General features: G+C 41.1%; 1 protein-coding gene across 13 annotated transcripts in view; it reads right to left on the reverse strand.

Moving 5' to 3' along the window:
* The window catches only part of nbeaa (neurobeachin a), a 100,950-nt gene that overhangs the window by 67,095 nt on the left and 12,656 nt on the right, over positions 1 to 21,199 (reverse strand). For all 13 annotated transcript variants that reach the window (XM_025910807.1, XM_025910806.1, XM_025910798.1 and 10 more), the window contains exons 2-3: positions 4,580 to 4,811; positions 241 to 341 (exon numbers count right to left, since the gene is read on the reverse strand). In XM_025910807.1, coding sequence (XP_025766592.1) covers positions 241 to 341; positions 4,580 to 4,811 — 333 coding nt within the window. The remainder of the gene's footprint in view (positions 1 to 240; positions 342 to 4,579; positions 4,812 to 21,199) is intronic.

A 21,199-nucleotide genomic window follows, 5' to 3' on the forward strand; every position in this document is an offset into this window, starting at 1 on the left:
ACAAAATGTGTTTCTGCAATAATTTAAGCACTGCAGTTGCTGTCGTTGTCGACTGACAACAGCTAGTTTTGAGTTTATAGAGGCTTTGAGTTGCGCTGGATGCCCTTGATTTGCATGAAGGAGCCTAGATCACAACACTGCTCACCTGCTTACATAGAAGTCGTGGAAATGACAGATCCTGCGGAGACGTACCCACAATCTAAAATTCTAATCGCTTCTTAAATCACCACCAAAACTTACCCAGATGCCGTTTTCGCCCCTCAGCATACTAAAGAGCAGCTTCAACTCCTTGACTGTGATGCTGTAGCTGGCCATGACTCCCAGCATGTCCACCAGAAGGTCTGACAACAAAGAAAACACACACACACAAAGGCAGAAAGTAAGTGTAAGACGGCAGCGACATCCTGAATGTGCATGCTCCTATGAGTTTGTGTGTGAGTCAGCGTTTGGAAGGCTCTCTACTGACATTTTTGATAGAATATGGTGAGGGCATAAGACACTGACAGGTTTTTATACTGTCAGTTGAGCAATTTATTATTCAGAGAAGTAAAAATCAGCGGCGCTTCATCCAGGTACTCAGACCTACTGCCATGTAAACAAAACACACACAACCTCAAACCTCAACGAGTGTTGCTTTTCACAGCACTGCTAAATCCGGTCAGAGTACACATGACAACGGAAGATAAAGCTCCATTAGTACATAATGATCTTAATACATCAGGGAATAGAAGGCCAAACAACTGAGAAAGGGCTAAATATATTGTCAGCTGCGACAGCGTTAATTATGATTCACAAATATGGCTGTGGTCAAACGTTTACATGTACTCATCATAGGCATGAATGTTGTGGTGATTTGGGGCTTTTAATGATTTCTTTGAACTGTTCTTTTCCAGAGTGCAATGACTGTACAGCTTACATCTTTAATGACTTTGAGAATACGAACGGAGTTTTGATTTTCTCTAATCCACACAGGGTCACAATTGTACATACGGGCTCGAATATACACATACATCCCCTCTACTCCCACTTGGGTAAACATCACTTAGCAGGGTGCACATCAATCAGACAGTTTTGGTAGCCATCAAAAAGCCTCTGATATAATTTTGGATGGACTGGTGGGGTTCATCTAAACTGGTTGGCTTCTTGGTACAGACCCAATGTTTCTATGTTTGAAAGCGTCGCCTTTACTCCTGCAAACAAACCTCATGTCATTGTGGCCAGTTAGCTCAATCTTTGTCTCCTTTGACCATAAAAAGTTTCTGCAAAAAGCATTTGGCTCATTCATGTGGACAGCTGCAAATTCCAGTCTAGCTCGAAGGTGTCGAATTTGGAGCAGGAGCTTCTTGTTTGTTCTGGATCTCCTCAGTCCATGGCAAAAACTCACTCCACTATGGCCAGTGAAGCCAGTGTTCCAACAGTTTCCAGTTCATGGCAGGCTTGTTGGGTTGTCTGAACATCCTAACCTAACTAAATATCCTCTCATCTAAGGGTGACACATCTGACGTAATTACGTACAATTGTTTACTTATGTAAATCTACACAATTCTCCTTCTAAATCTTCTTTCCTAGTTCTTTCCTATTGTTCTGAGCATTGGTCCAATACCAATTTTTAACCTGGCAAAATCAATTATAATCACTCACAAGAAGTTAACAGGCCTTGGACCTGTCAGGTTAACCCTTTAAGCCTGAATGGTGAAATAATTGTGAGAATAAAAAATAAATAAATAAACTAAGTCAATATTAATTTGCAGATATGAGCTTTAATTTGTATCCGGCTTTACAGGGTTAAAAGGCACTGAAGAAGCTACAGCACTACTTAAAAGATTTGAGTATAGGCAAATATCAGAGGCTCTACATTTTTAAATTTTCATCCTGTGTAGATTAGATAAAATCCAAACCAAATTCAAACTTGTGCACCCACTTCCCTTTTTTAAAGTAATTAAAGATACTGCACAATGATGAGTTTCTGTAAACTTCTGACCACACATGTAATTTAACAGCTAATAGTACAAAAAAACAGCATGCAGAGTAGTATTAATCTCCTTTTAGCAAAAAACAAATATTCATATTTACCAAAATTGTAAACTATTCCTTTAATTTGTTCACATTTTACAGACAGTAGTGACAATTTGTCACCTCCATCTCTAAGGCTGCGAAAGAGCTTTTGTTTAATGGCTACATGTCATTAAATGACAAAAACAAGGCTTTAAATACAATTCCCTCTCAATATTCAAGCATATAATTAAATACCACATTGAGGCTTTTGTTTAGCCCAAATGACCTTCCTGCTTCATTGACTTTCACTTTACACAACCACAACAGATCAGTGTGGATATGGCAGAGAGACAGCACAGCTCTCTTAGAGGGAGCCAATCTGCTTAGAAAGGCTCTTCTTTCCCATTAGGCCTGCTAGATATGAATAGAGTCTTCCCACAATATTTCATTAGCCAAAGCCTAGCGACAGGGAATAAAGGAGAGGGATATCTCACTGAGGTGCTGGGTATGAGAGGAAAATGCAATACACAATGTCCTAGATTCAAAACCCCTAAGCTCTGTTTTTGTTGCGTTCAATTCATGTAGGTCATTTTGCATAGGTTTGGAAAAATGTTAGAATCACAGCTCTCTGGAAGAATCGGCATTAAATTGATTTAAGTGGTGTATACTCTGCTGTAGTGAGCAGTAATAAGTCAGAGAAGTTATAAAACACATCATCCTGCGGCGCTAGCTAGGGCAGAGAGGACACTGGGGGGGTGGGGCAAAAGATGCGCACTCCGAGGCATCATTAAAGGGAAGCCAAGGTCAATACGTTCATGTAAAGAGATGAATGTGGATGTGTTGTTTTGCAATCAAGCCCTGTGAACAAATGGCAGCGAGCACACAGAAACACATCGAGGTTGTTATTTTGCTTTTGCTGCACCGGAGGGTTTTATGGATGTTTCACTGCAGGGCAAACACTCATGGACACGTGGAACAGGTTTTGATGTAAGGAAAAACATCAGAGTTTTTTCCATCAAGGTGGAGGCACGTTTACAGATTCAGCTGGTTGCTGTTTCGTCAACAGGATTACAAGGTTGAGAGGTTGGGCATCTGTTAAAGAACAGTCCATTAGGTTTTGGTATGGATCCCCATCACTTTCGTTAAAGTAGAGAGATAGGCCACTGGCCTTGGTAGAGGACTTCTTTCCTCTCTGTCTGTCAGCAAGGTTATGCAAAAAGTGCAGGACAAAGTGCATGAAACTTGGACACACGGTGGAGAGCTGGAGTTTGGGCACAGAAGGAACTCATTACATATAAATGCAGATTTAGACATCAAGGCACTGACCTTAACACAGACTCTGCTCTTCTAGTCTGAATTTTACCTATTTTTCAATATCAGTGAAGTTTTACACCAAGCGTGCAATCCAAAATAAGTGGTTCCTGAAAATTCTAACCAAGGGTGACGTTTTGGGTCTTCTTCCAGATCTTGGCAAAGTTTTGACACATTCGACTTTCTGTAGTCACAGTTTGAAGATGTCCCCTGAATGCCTCACATGCAAGCAGTCATTGTGAAGGCATGCATACAGATAACACTGCTGGCCTAATAGCTATAAGGTTAGTGTGTGTGTGTGTGTGTCACTGCAACTGAATAAAAAACACATTCTATTAAAAGTTAAAGCTAATGTTAACCAAGGCAATTGTGTTCAACCCCAAACTGTGATTTAAGGCCTATTAACTATTTAAATAATAATAATAATATCATAATATTTTGTTAACATTAACATTTCTTTCAAATACCAGTAAATAAGGATAATTAAGCGATACATCCGCATGTTTCTCTCCTCAAGCACTACCATCATCATAAACAAAGTGTGACCAATAAGTTCTTCATGCATAAAGAGCAAAAGCCTTTATTTAAATATGGCTGATCTTCTCTTCAAAGTAATGTCATAGTCCACCTCTGTGCCACTGCCAGTGTTTTTTGAAAGCTCTCTGGAAGTCCCGTTCCAGACTAATTGCACTTGTGTATCTGCAATGTGTGCTGGATCCCCTACACTGTCCCGAAACAGCATGAGGTTGGAAGAAGAGTAATTTAGAGAGTATCCTTGGTAGTTACTGACAACTGTGTCCGTGTTTCATATAAAAAAACACCAGAATTTTCAGTGTGCTGAGAGCAGGTGCACAATGGCATGGTGATCCAGTTGTTTGTGTCCTCAGACGCCACAGAAGGCAAAATTTTTGCGTTCACAGTTAGACTCTGGGATGAATTCACAGTGCCAAACCCAGTAAAAAAGACATTAATATGTTTGGACACGGACACTGCAGACGCTTCCCCTGCAAGCTGTTTGGCCCTGGTTCAAAGCCACAAATTTGAGGTCATATTAAAATTGCTAATAAGCAAGTGGTAAGAACATTCAGGGAATTATCTAAAAACAGTCAGGCGTGGTTTTTGCTATTACTGGGTGGAGTTAATTCAGGGGAATTAAGCTGTAAAGTTATCATTATATCCCATTTTATTCTCATTTTAAAGGTTGTCCAATCTTGCAAAAACTGATCAAAATACAAAGTATTAGCGCATGTATCCATGTGTACCCACTGCTCACCCGCGATCATGTCGTCCACAGTGCTCATCTTCAGCAACACCTGCTGGATGAGGCCGACCTCGGTGCTGGTCTGCAGGTTGCGCACACTCTTGCGGAGTATGGCTGTGAACATGCTCCAGATCTCCGCCTGGCACGTCACCTCGCAGTGGGAAAGCAGCTCCACCATGCAGCCGATGCTCTCCGCCTCCTGGATGATGAAGTTCATCTCCAGGTCAAACTCGCCGCCCACCAGCTGAAGGAGAAGAAGTGGGAAGGGGGAGGAGGGGGAGGGTTTGGGAGGAAGGGAACAGAGGTAGAGCAGGAATTGGAGGGGAGGGTGGAGAGAGAGAATAAGAAGAGTGAATGATTTAGTGTAGCATTTAACCTTATGTCTGAAGGAGAGGTAAGCCTGGCTTCTGATGGATGCTGATTGTGGTTAGGAAAGCATCTCTTCTGCCCGGGGCCTCATATGCTGCAACAAATAAACGTCCTTCATGTGGGCACACACACACACACACACACACACACACACACACACACACACACACACACACACACACACACACACACACACACACACACACACACACACACACACACACACACACACACCATCTCCTCTTCCTCTTCTGCTCCTCAGTAATGTGAGGAAAACAGAACTCTTCTCTATGAACAACAATTACTCTCAAAATACAGCAGGCATAAATATGCCCCTCTCTACCACCTCAGATGCACAACACCAATTGAACACATACAAAGTTAACGCACATGTCGGTCCCGCTCCTCTCTGATGGCATTAGTGTGAGGAGACTGCACTTTAAAAACTGAATGCAAATGATTTTCCGTCTCTTAATGGCTGGCAACTATAATTACTTGGGTAAGTACAGCAACAACACGCTAGCAGATTAACTAACACGCCACATGAACACAGCCATACCCACACAGTTCACCCTCAGCACGCTACGCTATCCAGGAAACGGTAGCCATAGCAACCACCAAGCTAAGAGAACACCACAGAGGTTATTAAATCAGATGGAAAAGAAACATGCAATAGATTATGAGAAGCTAGCAAGACAGCAAACAGGATAAACATTATGACTATTGTGGTGTTTACGCGGCATGAGAGAATAAAACTAATCGATAAATCAAGGAGAGTCAGTCTGTTTCACAATGTGATTAAACTGGAAGGGGGGGGCAGCAGGGCTGTGGTGTGCTGTCTGCAGTCAGGAGCGGGAAGACGCAGATAATGCTGGTGCTGTTCAATAAAGGGTTTATTTTCAATAATTCATTCCGCATGTGGTTAAACGACCCTTAAGCAAAAACTATTACAAGCTCAGCGGGGAATGCAAAGTTAGACTCTGCGCACTCTTGATATCTTTAAGAGATGATCACATAGCAATTTACAAACTGTGTTGTGTTTGGATCACTGTTTTAAAAAAAAAATTAAGTTTCACATGCTTAGCTTCAAATTGTAACTTTTAAAGAACAAATGCATAATAATATTCATCTGACAAATCGACAAAGCTGTATTCGACAGCAGCTAAACGCATCCCGGCTGGATCAATACACCTTGTGAGACATTTAGATTCACTTCATTGAGTCCAGCACTGTTTTCCACAAAGACACAGTCTTCCCGGCAATTGTCTAAAACAAAAGGCAATCGTTTGTGTTCACTGACAAATAATACACCTCCTGTTGCAGATGAACCAAATGTTCTCAGCAAGAGAACTTACACAGTGAGAAGTATAGAGCAGATTATTGAAATGAAGGAATTAAATGCGTCTGGTTATCCACGTTTTCTCCAGCGTCGTATGTGTATGTGTGAATCTCGAAAGCACTTAGATAGAAATGTGCGTGTGAATGGGTGAATCATACAGGTTGTATAGAGTGTTCTGAGTGCTCGCGTAGAGTAGAAAAGCACTATGGAAGAACCAGTCCATTTACCTTAAAGCTGTTTATGAACAGCTCGTTTTTGCCTCATTTGCTGCATATGAAATTTACTGTCTCAGCCTGTTACAAATAGCACTTCTCTGTCCCTGGTATCAGCATCATAACCGCAGGGATGATGAGGGCTGAGCAATAAGTTAATTAACCTACTAGAATAAAAAAAAAGGTTCAAAGCCTGAACTTGCAAATTTGACTAACTTTTGTTTCTTATTCTCAGTCTTCTCAGTTTATTTTTAATTTAATTGATTATCAAAGACAAGAAAACAATTCTGTTGGTAGAAGGCTTAACAAATAATCCAAGGACACACAAGGGGAAGTGAAGTTGTTGTCGTCTCCACAATGTTGGTTCAACTTTCATTTTCATCATCAAAACGTTTGGTCGGTTTGAATATTACACGTACAGAATGAATCGATCACCCAGGGACCAGAATCAACCGATTTCTATCATTCTCGGGCCTCATCTGTGACTGGTCAACCTCACATGTGCCCGATTACAAGCCAGTCTATTTCATGCGTGCATAGCAGCACAACCAAACACACACCCACAGCCTTATGCTAACATGTCGTTAGCATGGTGGAAGTATCTCAGTGTGAGTAAAAACACAAACCTTTCCAAAACCCAATCAGACTCCTAACAGACCAAACTGAACATGGATATTTTCAAGAAAAAAGTGGCTAACGCTAAAGCTATCCAGAGCCTCGGTATGAGCAAAAGTTCAAGGGAAATTATAGAGACAAGGGAAAAAAAGTGCAAAGGGTCGATATCCTATTCTCTGGTGACTTTATGAAAATACTGGAAAAATAATGCAAGTACCTGACATTTATCTTGTTATATGAATCTGTTACCACTGCCTTTTTTCGGTAAGGTAAGCAAGAGAAGATCCTACACTTAATGATTGATTTTATAATGAAAATAACATTTTACCATGAAGAAAAGTTTATTTTTGTCTGCTTATGCTGTCAGTTGTAGTTAAAAAGCAAATCAGAATTGGGAAAAAATAAATAAATCAGTATCAGTGGGTCTCATTCACATGTCAAGAAAACTTCAGAGCATTTATAATTACAAGCAACTTTGCTAATCAAGTAATGTCTGAAGATCCCACTATGTTTGAGTCTTTGATTATGTCACAATACTTTCCTACCTGTATAAATGTCATACCCAGCAGCTGTAGGTTGGCTTTCCAGTCCCGCTCTGTGCGCATGTAAACTCACCCTATGCTGGAATACCAATAAACACTCCACTACAGCAAACTTTAATACAGACAGGAGAAATGTGTGGAAAGAGAGCAGAGGAGTGACATGTAGTAAAAGACCAGCTGCTGGGGAATGGAACAAGGGACACGCTGCTGTCACCATTTATTAGTGCACAGATGTTTTGCTACCTAACCTGACAAAATCTGAGCAAGTACACTTCAGTTTAGCAGCCAGTAGTTACAGCACTGCAAAAAGCCGCAGGTTCAGTTTTTTGACTGTTATTGGGGGAAAAAAATAGTTGAAAGTCAAAATTTAGAAAACGTGACTCATGAATACATTTCAAACAAACAAACATCAAACAATGAACACTGATCTAACACATTTGTCACCGAAGCTCCTGCAAACCTGGCTTTGATCGCACTTTAAAGAAAAATGACGCTGCCATATATAATATTGACATTAAAAAAAAGGTGCGGCAATCATTAGCAACACCACCATTTGTCACGTGCTGCCCCATCGATAGACTTTCTGTGAGTCTCAGGCTCTCAGACCTATAAGATTAAAGGTTGGGCCTTATCCATCATCCTTCTTTTCCCTTCCTTTTACAGACCTACACCTCTTTCAGTTCTTCAAGTGTACAATCAGCATGTTACTTGCTCTTACCTCCCTCTTTCTTATTCTTCCCTACGTCTCTCCTCCCCCCTTTCAGTGATAAGAATTGATCCGCTGCAGTCTGAATGCACAGATTAGAGTGGACCCCTGAACGAGGTATGGAATAAAAAGAGGAAGAATTAACTCATCCCACATTGAATTTCCCCCTCTCCTCTGAGGTTCCCAATTACAGAGCTCACTGGGGACCACTGTGTTGTATTACATCTATACAGCCTGTCCGTCTGAAGACGCTCAGTATTACACGTAATAGAGGCTTAAGGGGGGGAGGCGGCGTAATTATTTTTTTCTGCAGAAACTTGCTCACGGATACGCAGCAACTTGAACAGAGAAACGCACACATCCCCGGGCCAAACCTACACGTGTACAGCACAAGAATCTCGCTGTGCATACTGCTTCCCACCCGTGTGAGGAAGATCACACCAAGATGAGAGGGGTGATGCAAACGACTGCAACGAATTGAGTCTCGTGACAAACAATAAGGAGGGGAAAAAAGTGTGAGTGCAGAAAGCGCACTGGGAGAAATAGAAGTGTCTGAATAATTATTATTATGTCTGCTCTACCAGAAACAACATCTGGGGGAAAAAAAACAACAACCTGCATGACACTGCCAAAAACTGCCTGGACCTCAAAACGTAAAAAGGAAGGACAGTCGGACTGAAAAAGACTTCTTCACTATGAAAATGTTGCAGTCAAAATTAATGTTCTCCATTTCATGCGACTTCAATAAAAGTGATAGATGCCTGAGTCCATTATTTGCTGGAATGGGGTTTTTAATTGATGTATAAATAAACACGCCACCTAAATAGCAATAAGGCTCATCACAAACAGCCTGAGCACACTCGAGCGCACTCAAGCACCATCACCGCCTCCATCGTGCACAGCCACAAAAGATTCCTAATTAGTTTTATGAGGGAACATGATTCTTTTGCATAAAGACTCGTAACCTTCAATCTTTCTTTTCACCCCAGGTCCACGTGTCTACAGTGTCGGTTCCCACCCATAACGACAATGCCCTCACAAATCAATGAGCACGCACAAGAGGCCTTTACTACCCACCCTGGTGGGTAAAAGACACAAACCAGGGAGGGAGCCACATTGCTTCCTCATGCATCACGATAAACGGGCATGGCAGTGCCACCCACTCGCTGACCTCACGGTCTTCCTGGCAACTGCTAGAAGACGTTTGCGTTGGCTCCATTACGGCAATGATTGCTCCCAGAGCACGCCGTCCAGGGCTGGATGTTCCATTCACATGCACGCATGCACATACACAGAAAAAGAGAGCAAGGCAACCAGCTAGAGTTCACATTTGACAGGTAAACACTGGAATGCATATGAACAGAAGCCTACTTGTTATATGCCTACACTGTAGAGTACACTCTTCAGATCACTGAGCATGTTATGTTTAACCTTGAAACATACTCAGCAGCAGTCTGAAATGTAAGAATATCTCCCACAGGGCTCATGACTGATGAGCAATCTCCTTATATTGTGGTGTATTTATGGGCTTGAGAAGTGTTTGTCTGCCAGACACCACTCGTTCTCACTTTTTCACTCTGTGACTGAGGTGATTATAAAAGTCAGTTATTCCTGCAATGTACCAGCTCTATAATTGCTCACTTATATGTTGCCGTTTCACCCCCCACCGCCCGAAACCACGCCCGTTCTCCCATTTCTAATTCTGTACTGTTTGGCCTTGCAGCGCTGCTCATTCAGACCCCAACGGGAGCTGGCACTGGGAGCTTGGCATCATTCGTACTGTGTCAGGGAGGTGGGAGTTTCAAGAAGGTTGGGGTTGGGGGGGTGCCAGGACTGTCACACCACAAAGGGCTTATACGGGCAGGCTCCTTGGCCAGCCAAAACCAGCTCTCATAAGAGCTCGGTAAAACAAACAGTCCCTCTGTCCCTCCGAGCGTTTCTCGCCAGCAACACTGCTCACAGATAATCCCGAGCAGCTCCAAGGGTCATCGGCATTTTCAAGCTAAGACAGGTCAGAATTTCAAAAGCTTTAAGTAATAAAATGAATGACACCCTGGGGACCCAGTATTGTTCATATTGAATGAGTTTAACATAATCATGCCTTAAAGGGACACTTAACAGTATGAAGCCATTAATAATGTCGTTATCAGTGGGTAACCAACTTAAATTGTGAAAAATAAACATGTTGTTATCCTAACGGCAATTATCTGGATGTTTTTGGCTATGATCTACTCATTTTTTGGATTCCACAAGCTTTTGAGCATCTTAATCAGCTATATTACCTGCTAGCAGTCGCTCAATGTCATTCTGAGGTGCAGCTCATTTGACCAATGTGTAACTTTGGTGCCCTTTGAGAACAAATCACACTTTCCTATTTATAATAGTAAAAAATGAAACATTACACTGTATAAGTTTGTTCATTTCTATGCAGAGAAAATCATTAGAGAGAGAATTTGTGTCTGTGAATCAACTGTATTTCTTTTAGATGCCACTCCCGCAGTCACTGACGTCACTGCTTCCAGGAATTTCGAGGCATCTTGCTAGTGCCAGATTTTGGCGGAGACATGTGAAATCAGCGGTGAATCACACGGGTCTGAGTCCGCCCCAGACCATTTTTCTGAATTTCCTACTCTCCTTAGCTGTTAACTCTCTCTGCAGTGTCCAATATGATGAAGGCCAAAAATAAAAATGAAAGTTTTTAAGGTTTTGTGTAAATGAACATGAAATTTATGAGTAATCTAATGCAATGAAAGCAATTCATAAAATGCCCTGTTCTATTCAAATGTCCTTGTAATGGGGAAATTAGTAATCGGCAGCTTTTGACTGCTCATCTCCACGCAGAGAGCATTTACTGCCAGATGGGGGCAGTATAGAAAATATGTGGTACAACCTCTTTCTGGGCTAGTCTAATCGGTCTGTCAACCAGCTATGAAGAAGAATGAATAATGAATAACATTCATAACAAAGAGCTTTAGTGAGACCAAGTATTAAAAACAATGATAAATATCTGCTGTAGCCACTGTCTGCACTTTTCTTACTGTATTTTTGTTTTTTAAATCCTTGATGGTTTTTCTTTGTGTTTCTGCCATTCTCTGTGAAACCTGCTGTCACTTCCTTTCCATTTTCAAGCCCACCTGTCAACCAATCAACATTCGACTGGCCCACAGTGTCATCCACGTCAAGCAAAGTGCAGTTGGGATTTTGGATGACTGCATGGGAGCAGTTTGTGTAGGTTGAAAACCGCTCTCCGTGGGCTCTCTGTAGGCAAGAACTTGCACACGAATCGCGGCATAAATTAAGGATAAGATATAACAACGACACATTTCTCACATTTCTCACCACTCTTAAATGAAAGCACCATTCAGACATTAGTGATCTGACTGCCTCTGCTTATTCTTAGCTTGACATGAAAAGGTCTTGACGTGACACGAAGACAATAGCTATCTTAGCACCCGCCATTTTTTTGTTAACGATTGAGCTTCATAATTTATAAGCACCTATTTACCATTAATTTTTTTTGTTAGTTTCTAGTTCGTTTACAAATCCTTTTAATTAAAATTCTCATTTTATCACCTTAATTTAAGCCTTTAAACACAGCTATTCTGAGCATTAACTGAATGTGAAAATTCATCTCAGTAATTATTATTTAATCGAAAACAATCTCTCACAGACCCACCGCAGCCCATTATGTAGTGCTGTGATGGCACATCAAACAAGCGATTATGCTGGCTGATTACTACGACTGACTGTTGAATATTGGATAACTATCAAGGCCAAACCTGGCAAAAGAGGCACCTGTTGCTCATTATGGCTGTCAGAGAGATGACAGGTCAGGGAGGTGAGTGGACGGTCAATAGCCACCTCTTCTGCTTCTGCACATTCAATTGAGCCTTTGGAACTGGCATCATCAATATGCAACTTCAAAGCCCCCGGGAGTGTGCTGGAGAGGTGCGGCCATGTGTACGTGTGTGTTTATTTGGCGTGTGTGAGAGTGTGCGCATGTGTGAGTCATTACTCATTTGTGTCCCCTGAGTGAGTCGTGGCCATTCAGGCCCTTTGTGTGCAGAGTGAGAGGAGACGAGAGGCCCATCTAGACATGAGATCACAGATTATACACTTAACGCTTCGCCAAGAGGGCTCAACAGAGCGCAGGAGAGCAAAATTGAAGGAGAGCGAGGAAAAAAAAAAAGAAAAAAAAGGGGGAACCAGAGAGGGAGATGATGAGAGAAAAACAAACAAGAGAGTGAATGGTGTGAACTGCAAAGGGGCAAGAGGAAGCGGCTTGCAGTGAAGGGAAAACAGTGATGAGAAAGAGTGCGTTTGTGAGAGCGAACGGGCGAGATGGAGCGAAAAAGAAAATGAGGGTGAGACAGCGGCCGAATGCTATTGTGCTTTTCTTATCAGGCCGGCAAAGCGATTTTATTGCCCGCAGCTTTACAATGAGCAGTTGAGGGTTTAGTGCTCCAGTGATGACCATAGCAAATCTCTGCAAAGATATGGATTACACTAGGGCTAAACTGGCCACTAAACACTCAATAATCCACATTCTGTATCCTGCATGACCTCATTTTCTGGAAAACTGCATTGATAAGAGCCTCAGTTAATTTTATCACTAGCGCAGATTCAGAGGATAAACTTCTTCTTAATCTTGTTTTTTTCATAGCTTTAGGTTGAAAATATATGAGGGGCTCAACGGTGGTTGGAGGAGACAGGCATATTTCCAACAAAATATATAAAAAAAGTTGATTAATGGATTGCACTATGAGAGAAAATAAGATTTGATTAATTCTATAAGTGATTAACTACTAATGGTAGTGTTTTGGATATGTAATCAGACAACACAGCAGGATGAATACGATGTATTATTTTGAAGCTCTGTGAACCAACATGCAATGAGATCTTAGTGAGATCAAATGTAATTTTAAAAAAAGTTATTTTTTGAAAAATAAATAGCTAACCAGGACCAATACAGTCAAATAGAATAAACAAAAATATAATTAATGTGTAAACAATCAAAATAAATGGTAAAAAAAAAGAAAAGAAAAGAAGATTGTTGGCGTTGTAATCCAGTTTCAGCTGCAACAGGATCCAGGCCCCCCCAGAGACCCATGTTGGATACGCAGTTAAGAAAACAGCATGATAAAAAGAAGAAAGAAAAGAGGATGAGATGTTGAAATAAAAAGGGCAATGCATGTGTCTCTCCCTCCTCCTCTGTGATTGTGATTAACAATGACATGTTGACTGACTGGAGCCTCTAGACACATAGGGAGGAGGGGATAGCCTCCAAGACTGCATTTCCCATGGGCCTTTGTAACAGCGTCTGCACAGATGGCAGATGGGATGAGAAACTCATGAAGCCTCATTCAAAACAACAATCACACAGTCAGCACACGCACACACACGTACACGCACACACAAACACGCACCCAATGAGTCAGCAAAATAAACATGATCAGCCATGAGTGTGTGGAATATCTAAGGGCTGTTATGCATAAAGTGTAGGGCCTTCACTTCAAGCTTTGGAGTGCGATGAAGAGAGAGAGAAGTGAAGATAACTGCAGAAATGTCAGACACACACACACACCAGATACTGCAAGAATTACATAAATTCACACTAGGGGGGTGGATATAAGGGTGGTTTGGACCAGTAAAAACTGGTGAGGTCATCCTGTGACCAGCGTAGCTATTTTTAAGGTCACAAATATAAAAAGAAAAAAAAAATCAAAGATGCGGGCATGTGGGATGAGTCGGAGATGCAGGACAAAAACAAAAGAGTGGCAGTAAAGCCTGTGCAAAGAAATGAAGATGACAGCATTCGCCAAAACCAGACGATAAGTTGACGGCATGAAAATCTGCCGTAACTACACAAACTGGTACTGTACACTAAGCAGATGTGCAGTATTTATACTTATATACTTAAAGTTCACCACATCAGTTGTGACTGAAATAACTACATAAAGCACTGCCAAGCCACAGCCATTAATGGGCCTGAAACAATGAATCCTACTGACATGATTCCTTTCCTCTCCCTCCATCCAGGCTGACAGGTGCACTTTCGGTTTTGGACTGTAATGCTTTAAAAGCTTCTAGACAGCTTGACTCATAAACGTTCACATTTTTCTAAGGAGGAAATTTAAAATCAGTTATGGACGATCAAAGTTTTTATGAGTCAGATTTTTTTATTTTCTTGAACAGTTTACAGAAATTTAGTCTGCATATGAATGAGAATGACGGATGCAGGGTTTCTAAGACCCCCAAACTCTTTTTACTTTAAGATTTTCATTTATCAGCATATATCAATTTATTGGCAAATAGCCAATATGGACCGATATGTCAGCTGGGCCAATATATATCTATTGGTCAAGTTCTAATGAAAATAAAGCATAACCAAAATTTTAGGTACGGGAAGCTTTCTGGTTCCTTTTGTATTCTATTTGTAGTCCTGTAATTCATGCAGGTAAACAGTGCGTGTTAATATGCTAACCTGAAAATGGTGGTGGACAGAAATAAAAATGTGTGGTAGACATCACTATGGAGGTACTGCTACTAGGCATGGTATAGTATACCCTCACATAGACTCAACACTCTCATTTAATAAATAAATAAATAAACAAAAAAACTACAGCACCTCTTTAGGAGCTGACACAAAATGACGTTTTCAACCAGCCACTCAAAAACTGCATTGAAGCTAATGTGGCTACAAAGCACCATCTTTCATCTTCCACCAATACATACAAGCATACATCTATAAGAAGACAACAAAAAGCATCAGGGAGCTTTAAACATCTCATAGAACTTGCCACACAAAATGCACTTTCTTAATACGCACTTTGCATCTTCCCTGCAGAAGAGTGCAGATGGCCGTTTATTACAAGCTGATACGTCAGCCACATACAGCAGCTCCATGCAGCAACATCAACACTGTTCTCATCCCTCTCACTTTTTTTCCTCTCACACATAACCCATCCAATCACAGGTCTGACACACAGAAAACCAGAGAAAATAAACTGGGCTAAACGTCTGATTGAGAGTGCTTATCCGACGCGCTTATCTTGGGCCAGGGCTTGTAAGATTTCATGTTTCCCAGAACGATTTGCTTGTTTCTCACTTATCATGTTTCCCACTTCATGTAGTAAACACGGGCCACATTTGGTTTGAATAAAGGCAAATACGAATGTATTTATAGGCGTGTTTTTTTGTGTGTGTTGCATTAATGTATGCAATAACTTTGAGCCATAATGCACCAAATTAAAAATTAGGCATTCAGTCCTTGTACCATTTCAGGACTTAATTTGGGTAAAGCCCTGTATGCATAAATATTTAGGCCCATGGGCAAAGAAGGCTTGTTTCCCATCAGTTAGTGTAATCCTGTCAAGGGTGCTGTGTGGGTAAGGTGACAAATTCCAATCAAGCATGTGCTGCCTCCAATTTAGCAAATAAGTGAAAGCTCTACATTTGCATTGTATAAAAAAAGAAATAAATTTAAAAAAAACAAAACAACTGCATTTTGGTTCTCGGTGCCAGGAGCTGTACCCTGGGCACGTTTTCCACAAAATAAGCATGAATGTGCGTCTGTACATGCATCAAAGAGAAGCAAAGCTATTGAGCGCTCCCATGTACCGGCTTGTCTGTTTCTATTAGCACCGCCAGCAACCAAAGAGGGAGAGCTGCATAAAAGAGGAGTGAGAAAAGGCAAGATAAGACAGTAATACCTGCTGAGATGTGTTTTTTATGACAGCCACTACAAAGTCTCCAGTTCGCTGCAGACCAGTTCAGTGTGCCTTTTCCCGCCTCCGACACCTGACTTGTCAAGTGCTAGCTTAAAACATACTGTGCGCACAGGCAGACAAGTGAGCGCAAACACTCGGACGCCGCTGTTAAAGTCGGCCAAAGGCAGCACACATACTCAGCATTCACAGGGCTAAAGGCTTTTAAACAATTCATTGCAAAATGTCTTGTAGGTCTTAGTCATTCGCACTCTCGCTCGATTCGTCACCAACACACAGCAGTAGCAGCGATTCACATGAATGACAGCATGAGTAAACACAAAGAAAAGACAGAAAAAAGAGAGAGAAGGGGAGAGATAACAGGAAGAGAACTGCAGGGATGCGGAGAGTCTTCCCAAAATAATCCAATAATAATGAGCCACCATTTCATTAGCATTTGAGTAGCTTGTAAAAGAAAAAAAATGGTTTTTCAGAAGTCTGTTTACTGGAGCAGAAGTGAAGGGAAAAAAGAGCTTTTAACAGAAGAAGAGATCAAGAGTGGAAAGGGAGATGGAAATGAAGTGAGGTCAGATGTCACAAACAGGGCAGAAAGGAAAAACTGCAGTAAGAGTAACAGTGTGAATGTTTGCTTGGGGGAAATGACAGATAAAGAGAGAAGACAGACAAATACAGCAGACTCTTTTCAGCACAGCGGACAGCTCCTGCTCTCTCTGCTGACAGATACACTGACTAAGAGAAGCTGCATTGGAAATCCTTCATTTGGGCGGAAAAATTCATTGACAAACAGCTGAAGCTGCAACTGCACTAATTGCTGTATTAATACCATCAGGATCTTTTCAAGGTCTAAAAGTGCGTGGCGGCAAAATACGACCAAAGATGCGAGAGCCCCGCTCTTTGTAGGAGCCGCCGCAGCAGAGCAGAGCCATACTCAGCACGGCTGATATTATATTCAGGAAAAAAAAAAATCCAGGTCAGAAAGATGTGCACGTACGCACACACAGTGGAGGGATTTGAGGATTGCAGCCAAGTGATCGCAAAGCTGACTTCATCCAGCTGCAGTTTAAAATGTCTGCCACCTGATTGGCTAAAGAGGCTTAGTAACGGATCTTGCAATAAGCCTTGTCACATGCTATTGGGTAACAAACAAAAACAAAAAAAACCAAACTTTTTTTTCTTCTTTCTTCTTATAGATCACCGCCTGATACTCTCTCACAAACGCATTATTAAAAACCACGTTTCCGATTCACAAAGCTATAAAAATCACACTGAAACGACGCAGTACTGAGTAGTAAGTATAGCAGTAACAGTAGCTCAGGCTTTTGATTAAAGTTAGGCACAGCTCGTTTGGCTGTTTATCAGTGGGATCTCTAAAAAATGCTTTTTTAAGTTTATGTAATAAATTTGAAGATTAGGGAAGGCTGAGTGCCAATGAAAGTTTTAGATTTTTGGTGCTAATATGGATTTTCTTCCAATAAAAGCCTGCTGCATGGTGCTACTTTTATTTATTTATTTATTTTAGCCAGGGAATTGAAAAAAGGAGTTGGATATTTAAAATTAAAATGCATGTGCATCCCCTACATAAAACCATTTATCATAGAAATCTGAAAGCATGTGCTTGAGACTGACAGCGCTGAACTGCTAGAACCGTGCCTCTCAGCTAAAATAATAAGCCGATGCACTTTCTCATGAATAAATTTACATCTTTCTTTATACAACACAATTCAGTCGATGGCCTTTTCAGTTCAGTTTTGCTCTTGTTGTTCAGTTGATCCCTTTCATCTAGTGTTAACTGGGTCCTAGACCCAGGAATAAATAAGTAGGACGCAAAGAAAAAGTAAAAAAGTGGTATAGTCATATCATGCTATTGTTGGGAGTGGCAGCCACATATCCTTTCTACAAAGACGTGTAGAAAGTCAAACAGCTGCACTTTAAATCTATAGTGTAGTCGTCTAACCATTTGCTTGGCAAGTGGCAGGTTGCTCGTTCGATTCCAGCCCTAATCCTTTTGGGATTGTGTCAGAAAGGGCATCTGGAGTAAAAACTCTGCCAAATCTAACAAGCGTCACCACCTGCTGTGGCAACCCCATGTGACAATGGAGCAGCCACTGAGACTTTTTTCTGTAGTGAAGAAACTGACTATACAATTTTAATAACTTAGTGTGTGTCTTTCAGGCGTTGCCTCCAGAGTGGGGTCATCTGAGAAATTCGAGGTTCGTAGTCGTTCCGAGTTCTTCTGCGCTGGTTGTGTTTTTATTTACCTTTGTGATAAAGTTGCAAAACTGTGACTCTCCACTTAATACCACGAGAGAGGTGAAAAGCTTGTCATATTCATAGAAAATATCAGATCAAGTATTTTAAGTGAACTGTAATCAAGAGGCAGAACCAGAATGTAAACTGACTTTTAAGTTAATCAAGTTAATGACGGCAATTAAGGCAATCAGCTGCCTTTTGAGCTGCCTGTTTTTGTAAAAGAAATGTTTTTTCACAGAATGGCAACAGCGTTAGCTTCATCATTTCTGGAAAGTACAGACCAAGAAATCGTTAAATAAATATGCCAGAGTCACCACGTGCTGCGCTTAGCTTTGCTCATTTAACACCATGAACACGGGTGTAACTTCTTCATAGACTCTGGAGAACACCTAAGAGCTACAGTAGGGAAGCACTGCCTGGGCCTTTTACCAGAACACAAACGTTTATGATTTATGTGTTGAGGCCAAAAAAAATAAAAAAAAATAAAATAAAATGCCTGGAAGTCAGGAGTGGGAGAGAGAAAAAGTATCTAAAGTAGAAAGGCTCAAAGAGAGAAAAAATAGAAAAGGCCAAGGAGAGAAGTGACATCAAGGACATGTTCTCCCCGTGGGAAGGACTGCATCAAACAAATGAGAGATGCTGCTGAAGCCGGATGAAGGCATTAGTTAAACCGTGAGGTGCTGAAGTGGAAGTTTAAGGACCCTTCTTTCAGCATTTTTGTCCTCTTCCACTTGGAAACAGCAGATTCTGTCTAGGAACTGATGTAACTCAATTTCTCTTTTCAGTTTTTCCTCAAGACAGGAAGTAACAAGGGCATGCTTGTGCGTTATGTCATGGGAGCCTCAGAAGGAAGCACTCGAGGCTTGCGTTCTGTACTTTAACAAGGCCTTTCACAACTTGTCTCCTGATTTCACTCAAAATGTGATAATTTCAAAGCTGAGAGGAAGTGAAGTCCTACAGGGCATCCAGCGTGTTGCTTACACCTCACTGGGTGTAAGTCACTATGTGCTCCTTGTTCTTTCTCAGCCTCCGCAAGGAATGATTGATCAGCGCAACTTGTTTGCAGTATGCAAGTAGTCTGGCGTTTTATATCTGCAAGTGTGTGTTAAAATGCTTTTTCCTTTCTTCTTGGCTCCATATTCAGTTATGTGATGATTGCCTTTTTACTGAATGCGTTTGAGTGTGTGCGTCTTTGTGTGTGTGTCTGTGAGATGAGGCCGCTGTAGACTAGCTGATGTTAAGTTCAAAGATCACTAGATAAGCCCAGCAGACCTGCCTCGCACCAAGCTGGTGGCAATTCAGGATCGCTAATCTGTTTGCTTGGTTTGGTTTGTCGTGCATGCACTACATCAGATAGGATCTGTGCATGCATGGTGTGTGTGTGTGTGAGTACTCACACACACACAAACGCGCGCCTGTGTGCATGTTCGCCATCAGCTGAAACAATGGAGAGTACTGTTCCATTGAACCGCAGTTGATGGAGGATAAGAGCGGGAGCAAGCAGCTCCAGTGGGTCTCAGTAATCCATCATCATAAGACACAGTCAGGAATGACACACTCAAATGCGCGCACACACAAAATACGGCTGAGGGGTTAGCGGACCATGATGTACTTTGCGTTATTGCACAAAAAAAAAAAGACCACACACAGTGTGCACACACACCCACACACCCAAGATAATCAAAAGTCAAGCCAGACAATTACAAAACTGAACACAAAGAAGCCAAATTTGCTGAAGCCAAACTCGGCTCTGACGTATTTTATTATATAATTATTCTCTAACAATTCCAAAATATGCTTTTTAATAAAAGACGGCCAAAAGAATAAGCTCGGGCCTCAACTACACATCTGTTAGGCTGGAGCTGCACCACAGTACAGGCCTGTCACTACATCAGCTTCACTTCAGACTCGTCCTCCACGCTGGACAGTGGTGAACATGAGGCGTTTGAAGTAAAACAAAAACAGCGGTAACAGAGAAACAGTCGTCAGAAGCTCGTGCTTTGGAAATAAAACCTTGAAAGACAACAATTTGAAGTTCGTGCTCGTGTTGGTCATTTCAGATTCAAATCAATTCAGTTTTGGCCAGTTCTTTTTTTTTTTCTTTTTTTTTTTTACATAAACCATGTTTTCAAGTCATCTCCTTCTGTCTTTTGCATTATTTGCATGCCTTTAGGGGATTTAATACATTAATACTTTATCTCTCATAGCTTCCATTTATCTTATGACTTCTGTTTTGGTGCATGCCACCATCCTGGAGGATATTTTCTTGGATGCTAATAGATAACTAATGGATGTGTGAGCGAGCTAGAAAGACCTAATCAAAAGACTTAACTTTGAGACGTAAACAAGTGCAACTAGAACCCAAAAATATGAGCTGGAGTTACATTTAAAAACATCTAAAAACTACATACACAACAACGTTCATGAAAAAACTTAAGCATTAAGTTAACCAGAAATGTCTTCCTTACACACAAAATGTACTCAAAATTTGAGTCATTTTTTTACTCTATTTAGTAATATTTACATAATAAGTCATCCACCACTACACAAATGGATTTGTTTATTAGTAAACAAATCCAGGAAAGTAATTAATACATGTCCCACTGTAGCTGCCATTAGGTTAGGTATTAGTGGCCAATATCCAACTCCCAATTCCAGTCTAACTACAATGAAATAATATTAAGCTTTCAAAATTATAACTGCACATACACAAAATGTTTAAGTGCCGGTTATTATAAAGGTACAAAAAATTAAAAACAGGCTCCCCGGATAATGATCTCATGAATGTCAAGTTCACTCACACACACAAACTACTTCCAATCAAAAGGTCATATCAACACAAAATCCATTCTCAAATATCACAGAGCCATGC

This window comes from Oreochromis niloticus, linkage group LG10 (assembly GCF_001858045.2).
Source record: "Oreochromis niloticus isolate F11D_XX linkage group LG10, O_niloticus_UMD_NMBU, whole genome shotgun sequence".
Classification (NCBI taxonomy): domain Eukaryota; kingdom Metazoa; phylum Chordata; class Actinopteri; order Cichliformes; family Cichlidae; genus Oreochromis; species Oreochromis niloticus.